The 14500-nt window shown below is 43.4% G+C and overlaps 1 protein-coding gene across 1 annotated transcript in view; it reads right to left on the reverse strand.

Annotated features, from left to right (window-relative positions):
* Positions 1-14500, reverse strand: part of PLCE1 (phospholipase C epsilon 1) — a 212029-nt gene that overhangs the window by 165862 nt on the left and 31667 nt on the right. The window contains 1 exon segment of the mRNA XM_045507381.2: positions 1763-2051. Coding sequence (XP_045363337.2) covers positions 1763-2051 — 289 coding nt within the window.

The raw sequence follows: 14500 nt of genomic DNA on the forward strand, positions 1-14500 counted from the left end.
GAACAAGGAAGTGCAAAGAGCAGTTGCAGTCAAGTTACTATCAGGGCAACAAACACCTTAACCTGTAGTCTCCTTTTTCCTCCCCAAAGGTCTGTGTAAGACTGGAGGCAACCTGCCTTAGTTGGGGAGCTTGGAGATCGGTTCCTTTGCAATCATGGAGAAGAAACAAAATGGCTTTTGTTGACTTCTGTTTGTTTGTTTGAGCCCAAGCCATTTGTCACATAGAACATCAACTCTCTCTCCAGACTCTTTGAATGCTTAGAGCCACATTATTTGGCATTTAACTCTGCAGTCTCATATTCTTTGAATACTTGGTGCACGCAAATCTGGCCTCCTCATTAGGATCATAAATAACCTAAAGGCAAGTAAATTGACTTGCACTTTATTAGGATCTCCCATAATACCTCCACACTGCTGGGCACAGACTGGCTCTCTGATCAACACAGGTTGATTAGCTCACAGGATAAGGTCCTCACATAGAATCACAAGCATAGAAGCAATGCCAACGCCATGTGCCAACCCCAGGCCAAATTCCCAGGAAGAGAACTGATGGAGAACATAAGTTTAGCAGCCACCAGCAGCCGCATCAGAGCAGAGAAATTTTGAATCCTGTATATAGGGGGAACTGCTTACCGCCTAGGGACTGCAAGTTCCATGAGGGCAGGGCTATGTTTTGTTCCCTAACCAGCACTTAGCACCTAGTAGTGGCTCTCACAACATATGCCAAATGCATGAAACACATATGCAATCAAATTTCTCCCCTTTAGTCTCTTGGATTAGTGTTCCCACATCTGGTGTTCTTCTTCATTCATCATTTATAACTAATCCACGAAAGTTAAGGTGACTAGAAAACAAATCAACATGGCTGCCGTGTGTCCCTCTTTTAGGGACTGCCCAAGGGGTATGTTGGAGGGGGTGGGGGAGGTTGAGGACCATGGAGGAAGGTCATGGTCTTGGTGGTTGTGGGTCTGGGGCTGGCTGTGGAGGGAGAAGAGCTGCTCTCTTTGAGAGAAATGTCCAGATGTCAGACTGAGCTCTTGGCAGCCCCAAGGCAGCGGAATGCTGCTCTGCGTGGTCTCTGTCTGGCCGGCAGCTTCCTGACAGGGAAGGCTGCCCAGCGGGCAGTGACAGCTGTGCAGGGCACAGATCTACAAGGCTCTCTGGTGCACTGCCATTTCTGACCTGCCTGTCTGCTACTTGTGGGACGGAGCTGGGAAGTTCTGATGCTGAGGGACCCCATTTTCCATTGGTTTTCATTTTTTAGCAGGACGCCTGACTATCTTGTCTTAAGATGGGAGACACTGGAAGATGACCTTTGGCTCTTCTGGTCAACATGAACCTACTGATTCTGTGTGGGAAGGACAACTACCTTCCACTCTGTTCTGAGTGAAACTGTTGGTTTTCATTGTGACCACATGACTACACTTGTTTACTAGTCTCTTACCACAGTAATTGACATCTGTCATACTAACATTAGGAGAAACTATCTATTTGAATAATTAAAAAAAATTAAAGATAGCTTTTTAACCATTTACTTCTTTTGAAAAAGAAATTTCAAAATCTTAATGCTTATTATTCAGAATGTTTACACCTTAAGAGATTTTGATAAAGGACTACCTCTTTATATTCTCTTAAAGCAGCTAGCTTTATTTAAAGATGCTGATAAGCGGACTCAATTTTCCATAGGAGATGCATAAACAGTAACTTAGATTCTTTTCTGCACTCAAAGATGAAAAGTTAAAAGTGAAATTTCACACATTACCTTTCAGCATCATTCGTCCAGTGGATCCTCCGAAAGAACTGAGAAGGCCACTTCTTGCTCCTAAAGATGTGGTGGCTTCTAGGAGAGAGCCGGTGATGTAGTGAGATATGGATGTCCTTTGGAGGGTGGCACGGTACTCACAAACAGTGCCTTGGACACATTGCTTTAAGCACGGACCAATGCTAATCCTCTCAGGGGCTGTCTCGGAGGCTGGGAGCTTTGTGAAGAAATGGAGAAGCGATCCAATTGTGTCCTCTCTTTCCTCTCCACTTCTCACTGCATTGTAGATCTGTGAATAGCACAAAGTACAGGAAGTATTAATCTAGTTTCTTAGAAAAGCAAATTAAATTGTTGACAAAATGCCAAGATGACTTATTAAGAAAGAAGGCTCAGTTGCTTTAAGTGCAAACACTCATGAACACTGGCCTCATGTATTAACCTGAACATTCTACAGACACCATTTCTTTGGGAAAGCTATGTGTGGTTATGAAATAGGCCATTCAAACAACTCTGCTATCAAACAGAGCACTTACAAGTTGTACCAACCAAAAATATATTCAGCTCAAATTTCTCCTTCTCCTCCTCCTCAGCAGAGCAAAACTTTTCTGCAGATGGACGAGGGCAAACCTTTCCTTTTTGTCCTTTAGACTCTTCTGAATGATGGTCCCAGATCTGTCTGTCTCCCAGGAGCACTTCAGACTGACACTCATGAGGAATCTTTTCTCCATGCTCTAAATGAAGCAAGGACTACAGGGTTACGAGGAAGGAGAACTTCTGTGTTTCTCTCTTGGGCATAATCCTTCAGTCCATCAGCTTGGATCAAAGCTTTGAATCCTTTTTCCTCTTCCTCTTTCCTCATCTCCCACATCCACAGATTCTGCCCACTCTTCTTCCTTCCTTCCTTCCTACCTTCTGTCTCTGCCACTATCCTGATTTCCTCTCCCCGTCTTCATCTGAATTCACCAAGAATTATCTCAAGGAGATTGGATTCTTTGGACAGCTTCCCCGCCATAATTCCAATCCATTTCAATGCAACCATTCAACATGCATTTATACAGATCTGTTCTGTGTGAGGCACTGCCTTGAAAGCTGGCGATGGGGCATGTACAAAGAGTAACATGCACCTCTTGTGCTGCAGGATTTCACAATCTAATTTAGAAGACAAGGCCTGAAATTTATGAGGTTGACATTATTTCTGGGAAGTGTGGGGTTTTGTCAAGGTCTCTGGGAAGCCAGAGCCTTCTGGGTAGTGTATAAACAACAGGGAAGAGAGAGAACATGGAGTGAGTTAACCTGGCTTTCCGGTGGTGGGATAAAGGTTTACTATACAATTGTGTTGTCTCCATGTGCTACCTTGATCACCTTGCTTGACTGTCATTCATTCACTAAATCAAAAAATAGTTATTATGGGTCTATATACCTGTTATGTGTCAGGTCTGGGTAAACAGGACAGCTTCTTTCCTCAAAGAGTTAACAGTTTAATACAGAAGACAGACAGATAAGCAAAAAGCTCACAGTAGGGAGAAAATGGAGGTCATTGCCTCTGGTGACACCAATGAGTGGCCAGGACAGATAAGAAAGAGAAGTCCCTTGCACGCCCTGCAGGCCAGACATGTGCTCCCATGATGCTGCACACTCCAAATCTCACCTTAATCCTCCCCCAACAGGCACTCAAAAGGACCCCTGTTGAGCTATGTTAGGTCCTTAGGAGACCCTGGAGTGTAGGCAGAACTCCCCTGATATTCAAACTGTGCTGACACCCTAAGTAGATTTTGAATCTGCCTTCCTCTGCCTACTGGTGTACACTTGCCACTTGAAGGCAGAGTGTGAATTCTTTAGCTTTAGTTCCCTGTCATTAAATTCCTGGTGGCCAGTGTGGTCATGGACATGGTGCACTGGGATAGAAAGAGCCCAGGCTTTGAGGTCAGGTATGCGAGGCTGTAAACCTGGCTCTGTCTTGCCCAGCTAGAGAGGTCATTAATGCTCCTTCTTAGTGTTGTGGGATTCACCAAGACAACACACATACAGTGCTCAGTCCAGTGTCTAGAAATGGTGCCCATTACTACGGAGCAAGAAGAGAACGGACTCAAGGAACAGCAGGTGGTTGTATAACAACAAAGCATCATCTATGAAATTCACTGGGATGGGGTTATACCCTTGCTCTTACTGGATAATCTTATCCTAACCTTATTTGGGTGCATTGTGAGGACAAACAGGTGGAGAGCTGCAGGGCTCAAGGCATGCTTTTCTTCTCTCAGCTCCAAATCACAGAGGCAACTTCCAACACACTAAGTCTCAAACAAGTCCTTCCGAAGCAAATGGTCTAGATGGTCAGGGAAAAGAACCCTCTGTGAGGTTTGATAGTTAGAGAAGGCTTCGGAGAGAAAGAAGTTTTGAGCTGTGCCTTGGAAAACAGGCACAGCTTTAATGGGGCAGCGGGGGCGAGGCAACTCAAGTGGCAAGGAAGGGTGAAGAGGTTGGAAAACAGTGAACGTGTCCTAAGGCCAGCGAGCAGAGCAGGTGTTAAGAGCAGAGGGTGAGTGTAGGGACATAGCTGGGAAACTGGAAAGTCAGTTGGCCTGACAAAGGGGAGCCTTGAATGTCAAGCAGAGAGGTGTTTAATCCGTCAAAGGTGGGGAACACTTCACTTTTCTTTGTCTGTTTGTTTTCAGCAGACAAATGAAGCTAAAAAGGCTTTATTTTACAAAGATTGCTATGCTGACGGTTCCTAGTTACCAAATGTTGACCCACTTTCTTTACTCGCCCAGCTGCTCCGTTATGGCCTCATGCATTACCAAATGCGTTCCTTTCCACACCATGCTTTCAGAGATGCCCAGTGTCTCAGAGCTTTACTCAGCTTTCCCAAAGTGTCTTTCTCACATCATTAGATCTAGAGAAACTGCATGAAATACAGACTCCTTGATCGTGGAAGTCTGAAAAACTAGGGACATACTTCTCCTTTCGAAGATTTACATTATGTATTAGAATACTAACAATTAAAAGGATCAGAACAAAGAAATCTATTTTATTTTGTTTAACTGAGAGTTTTTTTTTTTTTTTTAAGGAGAGGAATTGGTTTGTTTGTTTATTTATTTATTAAATTTTTTTTATTGGAGGTGCTGGGGGTTGAACCCAGAACCTTGTGCATGCTAAGCATGTACTCTACCATTGAGCTATACTCTCCCCCCTTAACTGAGTGTTTTGAATATTTCTCATATCATTTGACTACAGATTTTTTTTTAAAGAACATAGTCTGTGAATGTAGCATTGTATCAAATAATTTGCTCAACTCTAATGGCCTTTTCTTATTCTCATGTCCTTGACCTCTGTGGAATCTCTGAAATAGACTATCACCCATCTTCCTTGAAGTCTTGCTTCTTTTATCATTTCACTGCTCCATCTTTGCCTTACTCTGTGGTTCCCCTTCCTCCTCAGGCCTCTAGGACTGTTGTAATGTAACAGAGAGGTGCCAACAAGTGTCTAATGTAAGTCAACAATTGGCTGGCCTTAGGCTAGGTTCACCCAAACGACCTGCTTCATTTGACACACAGTGTTTCAAAATCAGGATAGTTTATATATATATCTGAAATTACAGCATTATCTGAAAAATGGAACAATCTGGCAACACTGAGCATTCCCATGTGGCGTCAAGTGGCTAGACCTCCCCCTCATCAGATGGGGCATGAGCTCTCCAGTTAATGCCAGCCCCTCTACGCTCTAGTGAGCACACCTGGCTAATATCTTGTCACTACTGTGTATGTGTTTGTGACCCGTGCCTTAATGAGCTATCAATATGGATATAGATCCATATAATAAGCATGTACTAAGCTCCTGCAGTCTGTCTTCTATGTGCTCATCCCTGTGCTAGTTTCCAAGAATACAGAGAGAAAACCATGTCCTTGCTCTCAAGGGCTCGTGCAGCTCACCTCCAACGTATATAAATGCTATGTCTCTATTAAGTACTCGTTCAGCACTGCTATCAGCCACTTCATTCCAAGTCCTCAAACTCATCTGAAGAAATGAGAGGTGAAGAGCTCTGAGAATGCAGCTCTGAGCTGTCTTCACTATCACTAACACCCCGTCCACAAAGAATCAGAAAGATACCTGCAGGTTCTACCACGATCTGGACTAACAGCTGTCACTCACACCAATACAGGATGAGCTGAATTCAAGGTGCTTGTTGGAAAAATGCTGAAATGTGAAGTGGTGGTAGATACGGCAGTGCTCAGGGTGCGTGTTAAAATTAGGCTATCATCTCTTATTACATCATCCACTTAAAAAAAAAAGAAGCAATCATGGAAAGTCCTACATGTATAGAGTGGGAAGGGGAGTCAATACAGTTATCACCAGTGTTGCTCTGGAGTGTTGGTTTGAGCCCCAGCTCCTCTGCTTCCCAGCTGTGTGACCTTGGGTAAGTTGCTTTGCCATTCTGTGCCCCAGTATCCTTTTCTCCAGTATGGGGATACAATGGTATCTGCCTCCTAAAGTTGTGGTAAGAATTACAAGCTTGATAAAAGTAGTACTATGATTGCAACAGCCACTTAGTAAATGCTCAACAAATACTCGTTTTCATGATGATGGTGACAAGGATGATTGTGGTAGACTATGAAAATAGCCATAAATTATTTCCTTCATTGATTCTGGGCCAGTCTTGTGACTTGCTTCACCAAGGGGAATTCAACAAACATGTTGCAAGCAAAGTCTTCTGTGTTGGAGCTTGCTCTCTCTTGCTGCTTTTGGGAATTCTACAACTACCACGTGGAGCAGTCAGAACTAGCTTGCTGGAGGATAAGAGACCATGGCCCAGTCCCTCCTGTCACCTTTGCTCAGACACATAGTGGGTCCATCCTAGATCGTAGGTGACCCACTTGCCAGTCCGACTGCCATCACAGAGAACCCAGCAAAGATCAGTTTATCCAGACACGGAGAACCAGCCAGCCAATTCAGAGAAACATGAGCTAAGTAAATTGCTGCACAAAGTCACTAAGTTTTAGGAGTGCTTTGTTATAGAGCAAAAGTTAACTCACACAACGATGATGTGTTGGGCACAATGGTAAGTACTTCTTTGCGTGAGATCTGAATCTAACCACACACTATGAAGTGACTCCTTTTGCAGATGGGGAGAGTAAACCTAGAGAGGTGGAGAAATACAATCAACCTACATAGCTAGTAAGAGGCTGAGCCAGGATTGAAATTGGGTTTGTCCAACTCTGTGTTCCAGCTAAATCCACTGCACTAAACATGGTCACACCCAGAGCCCAAACAGTGGGATTCAAGAAAACGTCGTTCTTTGGCAAGAGTTTTAAGCGATGTTCACAATGCTGTGTTATTGTTTTTAATTCATGATTAGCTCCTTTCATGGTCACCTTAAATTACTTTGGAAAATAGTCAAGTTATGACTAATGAATGATCAAATATGTTTCCTTTATATGGAGATTTGTAGTTTTAAATTACAAGGTGAAAAAATAAATAAATTTTATCTCACTTGATTAATGTGGAAATAGAAGGTGCTGAAAACTAGACAGTCTACTGCCCTAGAAGGGTCAATATCTCTTTTTTGAGATAAAATCAATATATCACAACAGGGCATCTAATCTTGCTAAACAGATATGTGTCCATTCATTCATTTAACAGCTGATTTATATTTATTGAACACATATATTGTGCCAAGCCCAATTGCTTGGGGATCCAGCAGAGAGCAAGAAGAGCTTTATTTTAGTGGAGGATGGCAGACAATAAACAAGTAGACCAAAAAAGTTAATTAAAAATTTCAGACTATTATAAATAATCAAGCTACATTTTGGATATGGACTCTACAGGACTTGCTGAAGTTGTTGGGAATGAGGAAAGAAAAGGAGTCATGGTTTTTACAGTTGGCCATTGTGAAGTTCTTAGAGATTTTAAGATTTATATACGTATATTTTAGACTTCACATGTAAGTGATAACATACAGTATTTGTCTTTCCTTGTACACACAGGGAATATAGCCAATATTTTGTAAAAACTTTGGAGTACAATCTATAAAAATATAGATGTTGTACACCTGAAACCAATATAATATTGTAAATCAACTATATCTCAGTAAAAATATTTATAGAGAGAGCTATAGGTCAATGTTGCAAACAGTGCCCCTCGTAGCACTTACATTTAACAACCCCCGTGAAGTGTGAGTGGATCCTCTCCACGGAATTACACTACTCCGGTTACAGTGGGTGCTGCATGTGAGCAGAATGACGTTGATATTATGAAGTTACTTGCAGAAAATCAAGCAGTGCTTAGACAACACTTAAGAAAACATTTGAAGTTCCTTGTGACTTAAGAAACCGGCCCTGGGACATGGAGTTCAGACCCAAAACAAAATAAAATAAACATCCAAGGCTGAAGAGAACTGGGTAACTCAGAGGGACATGAAATCAAAGACTTGAGTGCACTGAAAGGCATGAAGCAGCCAGACACACTATGTCCATAGCAGTCACCCGGGAAGAAAGGGCTCCTCTCTACTGCCAGAAAGGGCTTTGTTTTAACTTGCCTTCTGCCGGGGTCAAAGAGGGCACCTCATAAGGGGAGCCAATTTTGTACTTGCTCTGTTTTGAAAGCTATCTTTCTAGGGTCGTAGCTATGAGATTTATGCTGTTCCAAGATCTGATGGCTTATCTTCTAAAATCTTTCAACAGAAAGAAGGCTTGCTACTTGGGTGTCCATTGACTCTTAATAACAATATTTGTAATCACTGCAACATGTATTGAGGGCTTAAAATGAAGTAGGCACTGAGCATTGAGACATGCCATTGAAACTTCAGAACAGCTAGCTCTAGGAAGAGATCTTACTACATCACCACATAAAAATAAGGAACTAATGCAAACACACCTGGAACTGAGCATCAGGACTCTCCATCTCTAAGCCAGTGCTGCTAACCACCAAACCAAACAGTTAGAGAATCCTATTCCACAGTTGTCAAAGAAACCACTGTTAAGAGAGTGGTAGTTACAGTAGCGAGCCTTCCACCTCTGTTTCTTTATTGTCTGTCTCCTCCCTCAAGAATGTCAGCTTCATGAGAACTTTATTTCCTTTTTCATTGCTACCTCCAATGTCTAGAAGTGTTTGGCATTATAGTTTCTCAATAAATAGTTCCTGATTGAATTAATGAATGTCTATATTTTATATCCTCACCAAGAACTTGGCTAGAATCCTCCAGTTTTTTGGTCATGAATTTATCGAATTCACCCGAACTACAGGAGATACTGTGTTGTCACCTGTTTTTGCAGAATAGCAGATACAGAAATCACATGAAACAGCATCAGATCTTTGCAACGTATTCAGAATAGCTGTAGCCAAATGAGGCTCTAATTGCTGCTAAACAAATGTGGTCTGTTCTCAGAAATTTGCCAATAGTTTAACATTATTCCATTATCATTTGCTTATTGGCTTAGAGTTGAGAATGCTTAATCAGATCTATTCTCCATCCTGGCTTTTTTTCACAAAAATGATGATTCGGAAGGATAACGGGGCTTAAAAAAACAGGATATGGATTTGTATGTTGACTTTCCTAATTCAGTTTAATTCAGCAAATATTGAGTTGCCTTTACAGAGACTATGGTAGATGCTTGAGAACAAGGGAAAAAAAAAGATGAACTCTGCCTTCTGACTGACACCCACCCTTCTCCGACAGTCTTCTTATCTTTAACACAAAGGGGTCTGCCAATGTTTTCTCCTACGTCCCTCTTAGTGGTAGTCTTCGATGACCAATATTTCCGAGCTTTCTTAAATGGAGGATGGAGGATATTAATTAACTTTAATTTTGATGATAATTTTGATCATCATTATTCTCAAATACAGTGTATTGTTAGGGTCTCCAGTTTTCTTCTCACTTATCAGTGTTCTTCTTCAATAACAGCTGTCATTTCTCACTAGTGACCATGTATCTACTTCTAATAGCACCCTTATCCTTCCCATAATGTGATTCTTAAAGTATCCTGAGCTAGAAAAACAAGTAACTAAGGGGGCAGGGAGGGTACAGCTCAGCGGTAGAGCACGTGCTTAGCAAGCACGAGGTCCTGGGTTCAATCCCCAGTACTTCCACTAAAAAAAATTATATAAAGAAAGAAGCATCCAAAAAAAGAAAAACAAACAAAAAACCCCAAACAAGTAATCACACTTATATGAACTGTGTTAACTGTGAGTTAATGGGCTGTGTAGCAATGTAGAAGCCTCCCTGATGGAAACAAGTGTGAGAGCTGTGGTTTGGAAATGCCTTTTACTGGTCTCCTGGGCCTCTTTCCTAACTTCTGGAATCCAGAAGCAGCGTTCTAGAAGGTTGACTATGCTGGAAGTTTGATTTCTGATGCGTGTGTGCATCTAAACAAAATGCAATGACATAAGAACTGCCAAATTTCCTGAAGAGTCAAAAAAAACAGAGAGGCTGATATGGGATGGGGGTGGTGGCTGAGCTGCCTGGAGACCCAAGAGGCAGGGACAGGGAGGAGGATTTTGGTAGCAGGCTGTTGCTTCCTCTGCTCTTGAGTCTACATTCTGCTCAAGTGCCTGTGTGGAGAATTCCATTCTACTGAGAATATTCAGACCATGCACGAGACACGGACCAAACAGAGCTCCAAAGAGCCAAAAATAAGAGCTTTGCTAAGGCCAGGCCAATTAACCAGAGCTATGCCACCGGCTTCTGCAGGAAGTAAGCTGAAACTTTATGACTGCCGAAAACATCTAAGGAGTGTGAGAGGATGTCCCAGCACATTTGATAATCAGGGAAGTTAACAGCTGGAAATGCCTTTCCACATAAGCCACATTTTACCATTGCATTCAGATTTTGCCTCTTCCAATGCTGCCTTCCCTCGGACTCCAGCAAGAAGTAAGCATCCTTCTTTTTGTGCTCCAACTGCACCTATGGAGAACTCTATAGTGGCGCTTTCTGTGGAGTGTGGAAGTCGCTGTTCACTCCCCTTCCAGGCTATGAGTTCCCAGGGGGAAGGAGCCGTGTCTTGTTCAACATTTTGTCCCCAACAGGGAGCACACTGCTTAGCAGCTGCAGGCAGCAAAGAGAGGGGGCAGTGGAGGGTGGAGGTAGAACTGAAGCCTTAGAGCCAGGTGCTCAAAGTGTAGTCCCCAGACCAGCAGCCACATCGTCATGTGGGTACTTGTTGAAAAAAAATGCAAATCCTTGGGGCTCACATCAGATCTACTAAATAAAAAATTTTGGGCCTGGGGCCCAGAAATCTGTGTTGTAATAAGCCCTCTGGGTGATCTTGCTTCCTGTTAAAGTTTGAGAACCACTACCTGAGACTTTAGGAGACCATATTACCTCTCATCTCATATTATCCATCATAAACACTCATAACCATGTCATCTTCCTTCTAGAATGGGAGCTCCTGAGGGCAGGGGTAAAGTCCTATCGAATCCATATTCCCCAAAGCCCCTACCTAGCTCAGAGTCCAGCATGGCCAACTCGACAAATGCTAGCTGAATGAAGGGGTATCTCTTGCAGAAACTCCCTGTGGCTGTGTATGTAACAGGCCTTTCCGAAATGATGCTTCTGGCTTAATCTTTCTAAAGATGAATCATGTCTGAGGTACTAATTCTACTGAGAATTACCATACAGATGAATCACATTGTAATGAGAAAACCTGGCTGCCAAGGAGGCCTCTTGAAAAGAAAAAAAAAAAAATCAGGACAAATGGATTATGTTGGGAGGCTTGTGATGTCAGGCTGCGAATTAGGCTAACAGAAGGGATTTAATGGCCCGAACTACCAGGCTCCCTGCAGCTCTAAGGAGCAGCAGGTCAGTTAATGAATCACATGGGGACAAAGCCCCTGCGAGACAAAAACAAACGTTCACAAATCCTGTACACTGTGATGTCCTGGCTCAGGGTCTCTGGGGCTCAGGGGCAGCGTTCTGGCTAAGCCGTGCACATGTGAAGCTGGGAGGGAAAGTTCCTAAAGTCCTATGGCTCCAGGCTGTTGTGTGTCCACAACAGGTGGAGGAGACCAAGGCCGACCTGAAGGGACTAGGCTGTGTGCTTCCTGTGCCCCAACCGGATTCCCACCCCCCCGCCTCTAACCTCCCTCCTCCTGTCCAACGGGAAAGGGTCAGCGTTGCCATCTATTTTCATGGCTCCCAAAGGCCCCATTCTGCCTGGATCATTGCTTCTGGACCAATCAACACTATATTTCCTTTTCTACTCTTTGCCGGAAGACTGCCTGTGGCTGACATCCTGGAACACATTGCTCTGTCTGCCAAAGGTGGGACAGCCGAGCAGAAGCCTTAGGGTGGAGAGGAAAGAGCCTGGTCTTTGCAGCACACAGATCATGTTGGGCTCTCAGTGCCCCCATCTAGTGGCAGTGGGAAAGTAATTTGTGTTTCTTTAATGGAGATTATCACAGGGTTGTTCTAAACCAGGATTAAGTGAGATAGGATAGCTGTGGATTCTCCAAATACACGGCCCTTGAGTATCCAAGCGGTCATAATAGCATCAATGCCTGAATCTAAGCGCTCCAAGGCCATGTCTGCTTGCCTACAGGACCTGAGACAGCTTCCCACCCTCAAAAGCTATCACCCCCGGCCCCACGCCTCCTACTTACTCACTGGTGTCCTCAAGGTGGTGGAGCTTCTCCTATGCTCAGGAGTAAGTCTGCCCAGCCTCCTGCATGTGAACTCATGTGGAGATGCCTGAGTGTTGTCTGGGCCACAGCTCCATGATCAACCAGACTCTGAACTCAGTTTTGGGTTAGTGCACCCACTATGCTATAAATGCAAAGCCTCGTCACAGTGCAGGGTTACATAGGTGGCATTCAATAAATGAGCGCTCATTAATCCTCTTGGCTAACATAGGAATTACAGCATGAATGTGCTCTCTCCCCCATGTTTCTTCCTTTCTGTCACTTCTCTGTTCTCTTCTTTCTCTCTAGGGTGATTCTGGAGGCATTTTCTTCAATTTTCTGTGTCTTCATGGTTTCTTCACTCTTAATTTTTTTACTCTTCTTCATGTTCATATCTACAATTTTGCTTTCTTATTACTCCTATCCTATTTTCCCTTGCTCTGTCTGCCCTGACCTTCCCATCCTCCTCACTCTCTCTTCTTGTCTTTCCTTTATCTCCATTGCTCATTTCTCTCCTCCACTCCCATTTCTCTCTGCCCCCACCCAACCCCCTTAAACTGGATCCTGTGAGCTTCAGCTCCATGGGCAAAGGAAAAGGTGGGACTAGGGGAGGAGTACTGCCTAGTAGGGTCTGCAAACTGAGACCCTCCTCTAATTCTGAGTGGACAGTTGTTTGTCATTATTGAATGCCCTCTGTTTCTTCTACCAGAAAACTGCAGTGATTTAATTCTTGAAAGTCTCTCCTTTAATGGGAGCCAAGTAAATGGTCAACAGAGAGGAGTTGGGGGCATTCCTACCCTACATCCCCAGGGAACAGGAACTCAGTAGTTGAGCCAACACTGGACCCACCCTCAGCAATAGGACCTAACGTAAGCCGGCCTGGACTTGGTGAGCTAGTTGCAGTCGTGAGGACACCCACTTCAGAGCCTTATGCTACTGATAAGACTTGAGAGCTCTTTAGAACAAGCAGTACAGACTCTCAGGTTATATCCAAGGGTAGAATCAGACTTCACAGCCAGTTAGTGAACATGCTTTAGGCAGTGCAAATGGACTAGGCAGCCATGGGTGAATAGAGACCTCCAGGTTTCTGGGAGCCAGAGTCGTCACCGAGCTCAGAGAGGTCAGGAGGCTGGGAAGAGCCTCAGCAGCAACCAGACCCCACAGAAATCCTCTGAGAAGCTTGGACTGGTATCCAGTGCAAACATGGACAAAGTCTCTAGCTACACTTTAGTTTCTGAAGGAGAAGAAATCTATGTCTATGAATATCTCCCTTGTTTGGACACCATTCATTCATTCATTCATTCACTCAACAAATATTACTGATTGTCTACTTTGTGCCAAATAGTGTGCCAGAAGCTGAAGACAAAATGATGAGTTAAATAGTTTTTGTCCTCAAGAAAGTTAGCAAGTATCAGGGGAGGTAGCCCAGAAAGTGGGCAATTCTCTAACAGAAATTCTGCAGTGGTGTGAATACAGGATGCTTTGCGAACACAGAGGAAGGTCTTAGGAGGCCTGGAAGGCTTCTCCTAGAAGGTAACATCTAGACACAACCTGAAGACAATAAGAGTTAGCTACGCAAAGGTGAGGGCAGAGTAAGATAAAATAGAGGAAAATGTCCTAAACAGAGACAGCAGCGTGTGCAAAGCAGCTCCCTGGAGTTGGAGTCGCTGGAGCTAAGAGAGTGAGCAATGAGTCTGAGGAGATAAACAGAGTCCTTTTTTTTTTTTTTTTCTAGGAGGGAGGTAATTCAGTTTATGTATTTATTTATTTATTTACTTACTTACTGGAGGTACTAGGGATTGAACGCAGGACCTCGTGCATGTTAAGCATGCACTCTACCAATTGAGCTATACCCTCCCCCCTCCTTCACTTTTTTTTTAAATTGAAGTACAGTTGATGTACAATATTATATAAGTTACAAGTGTACAATACAGTAATTCACAATTTTTAAAGGTTATACTCCATTTATAATTATAAAATATTGGCTACACTCTCTGTGTTGTACAATATATTCTTATAGCTTATACCTAGTAGTTTGTACCCTTAGTCCCCTACCTCTATGCTCCCCCTCCCCTCTTCCCTCTCCCCACCGGTAACCACTAGTTTGTTCTCTATATCTGTGAGTGTGTATAA

This window comes from Camelus bactrianus, chromosome 11 (genome assembly GCF_048773025.1).
Source record: "Camelus bactrianus isolate YW-2024 breed Bactrian camel chromosome 11, ASM4877302v1, whole genome shotgun sequence".
Taxonomy (NCBI): Eukaryota; Metazoa; Chordata; class Mammalia; order Artiodactyla; family Camelidae; genus Camelus; species Camelus bactrianus.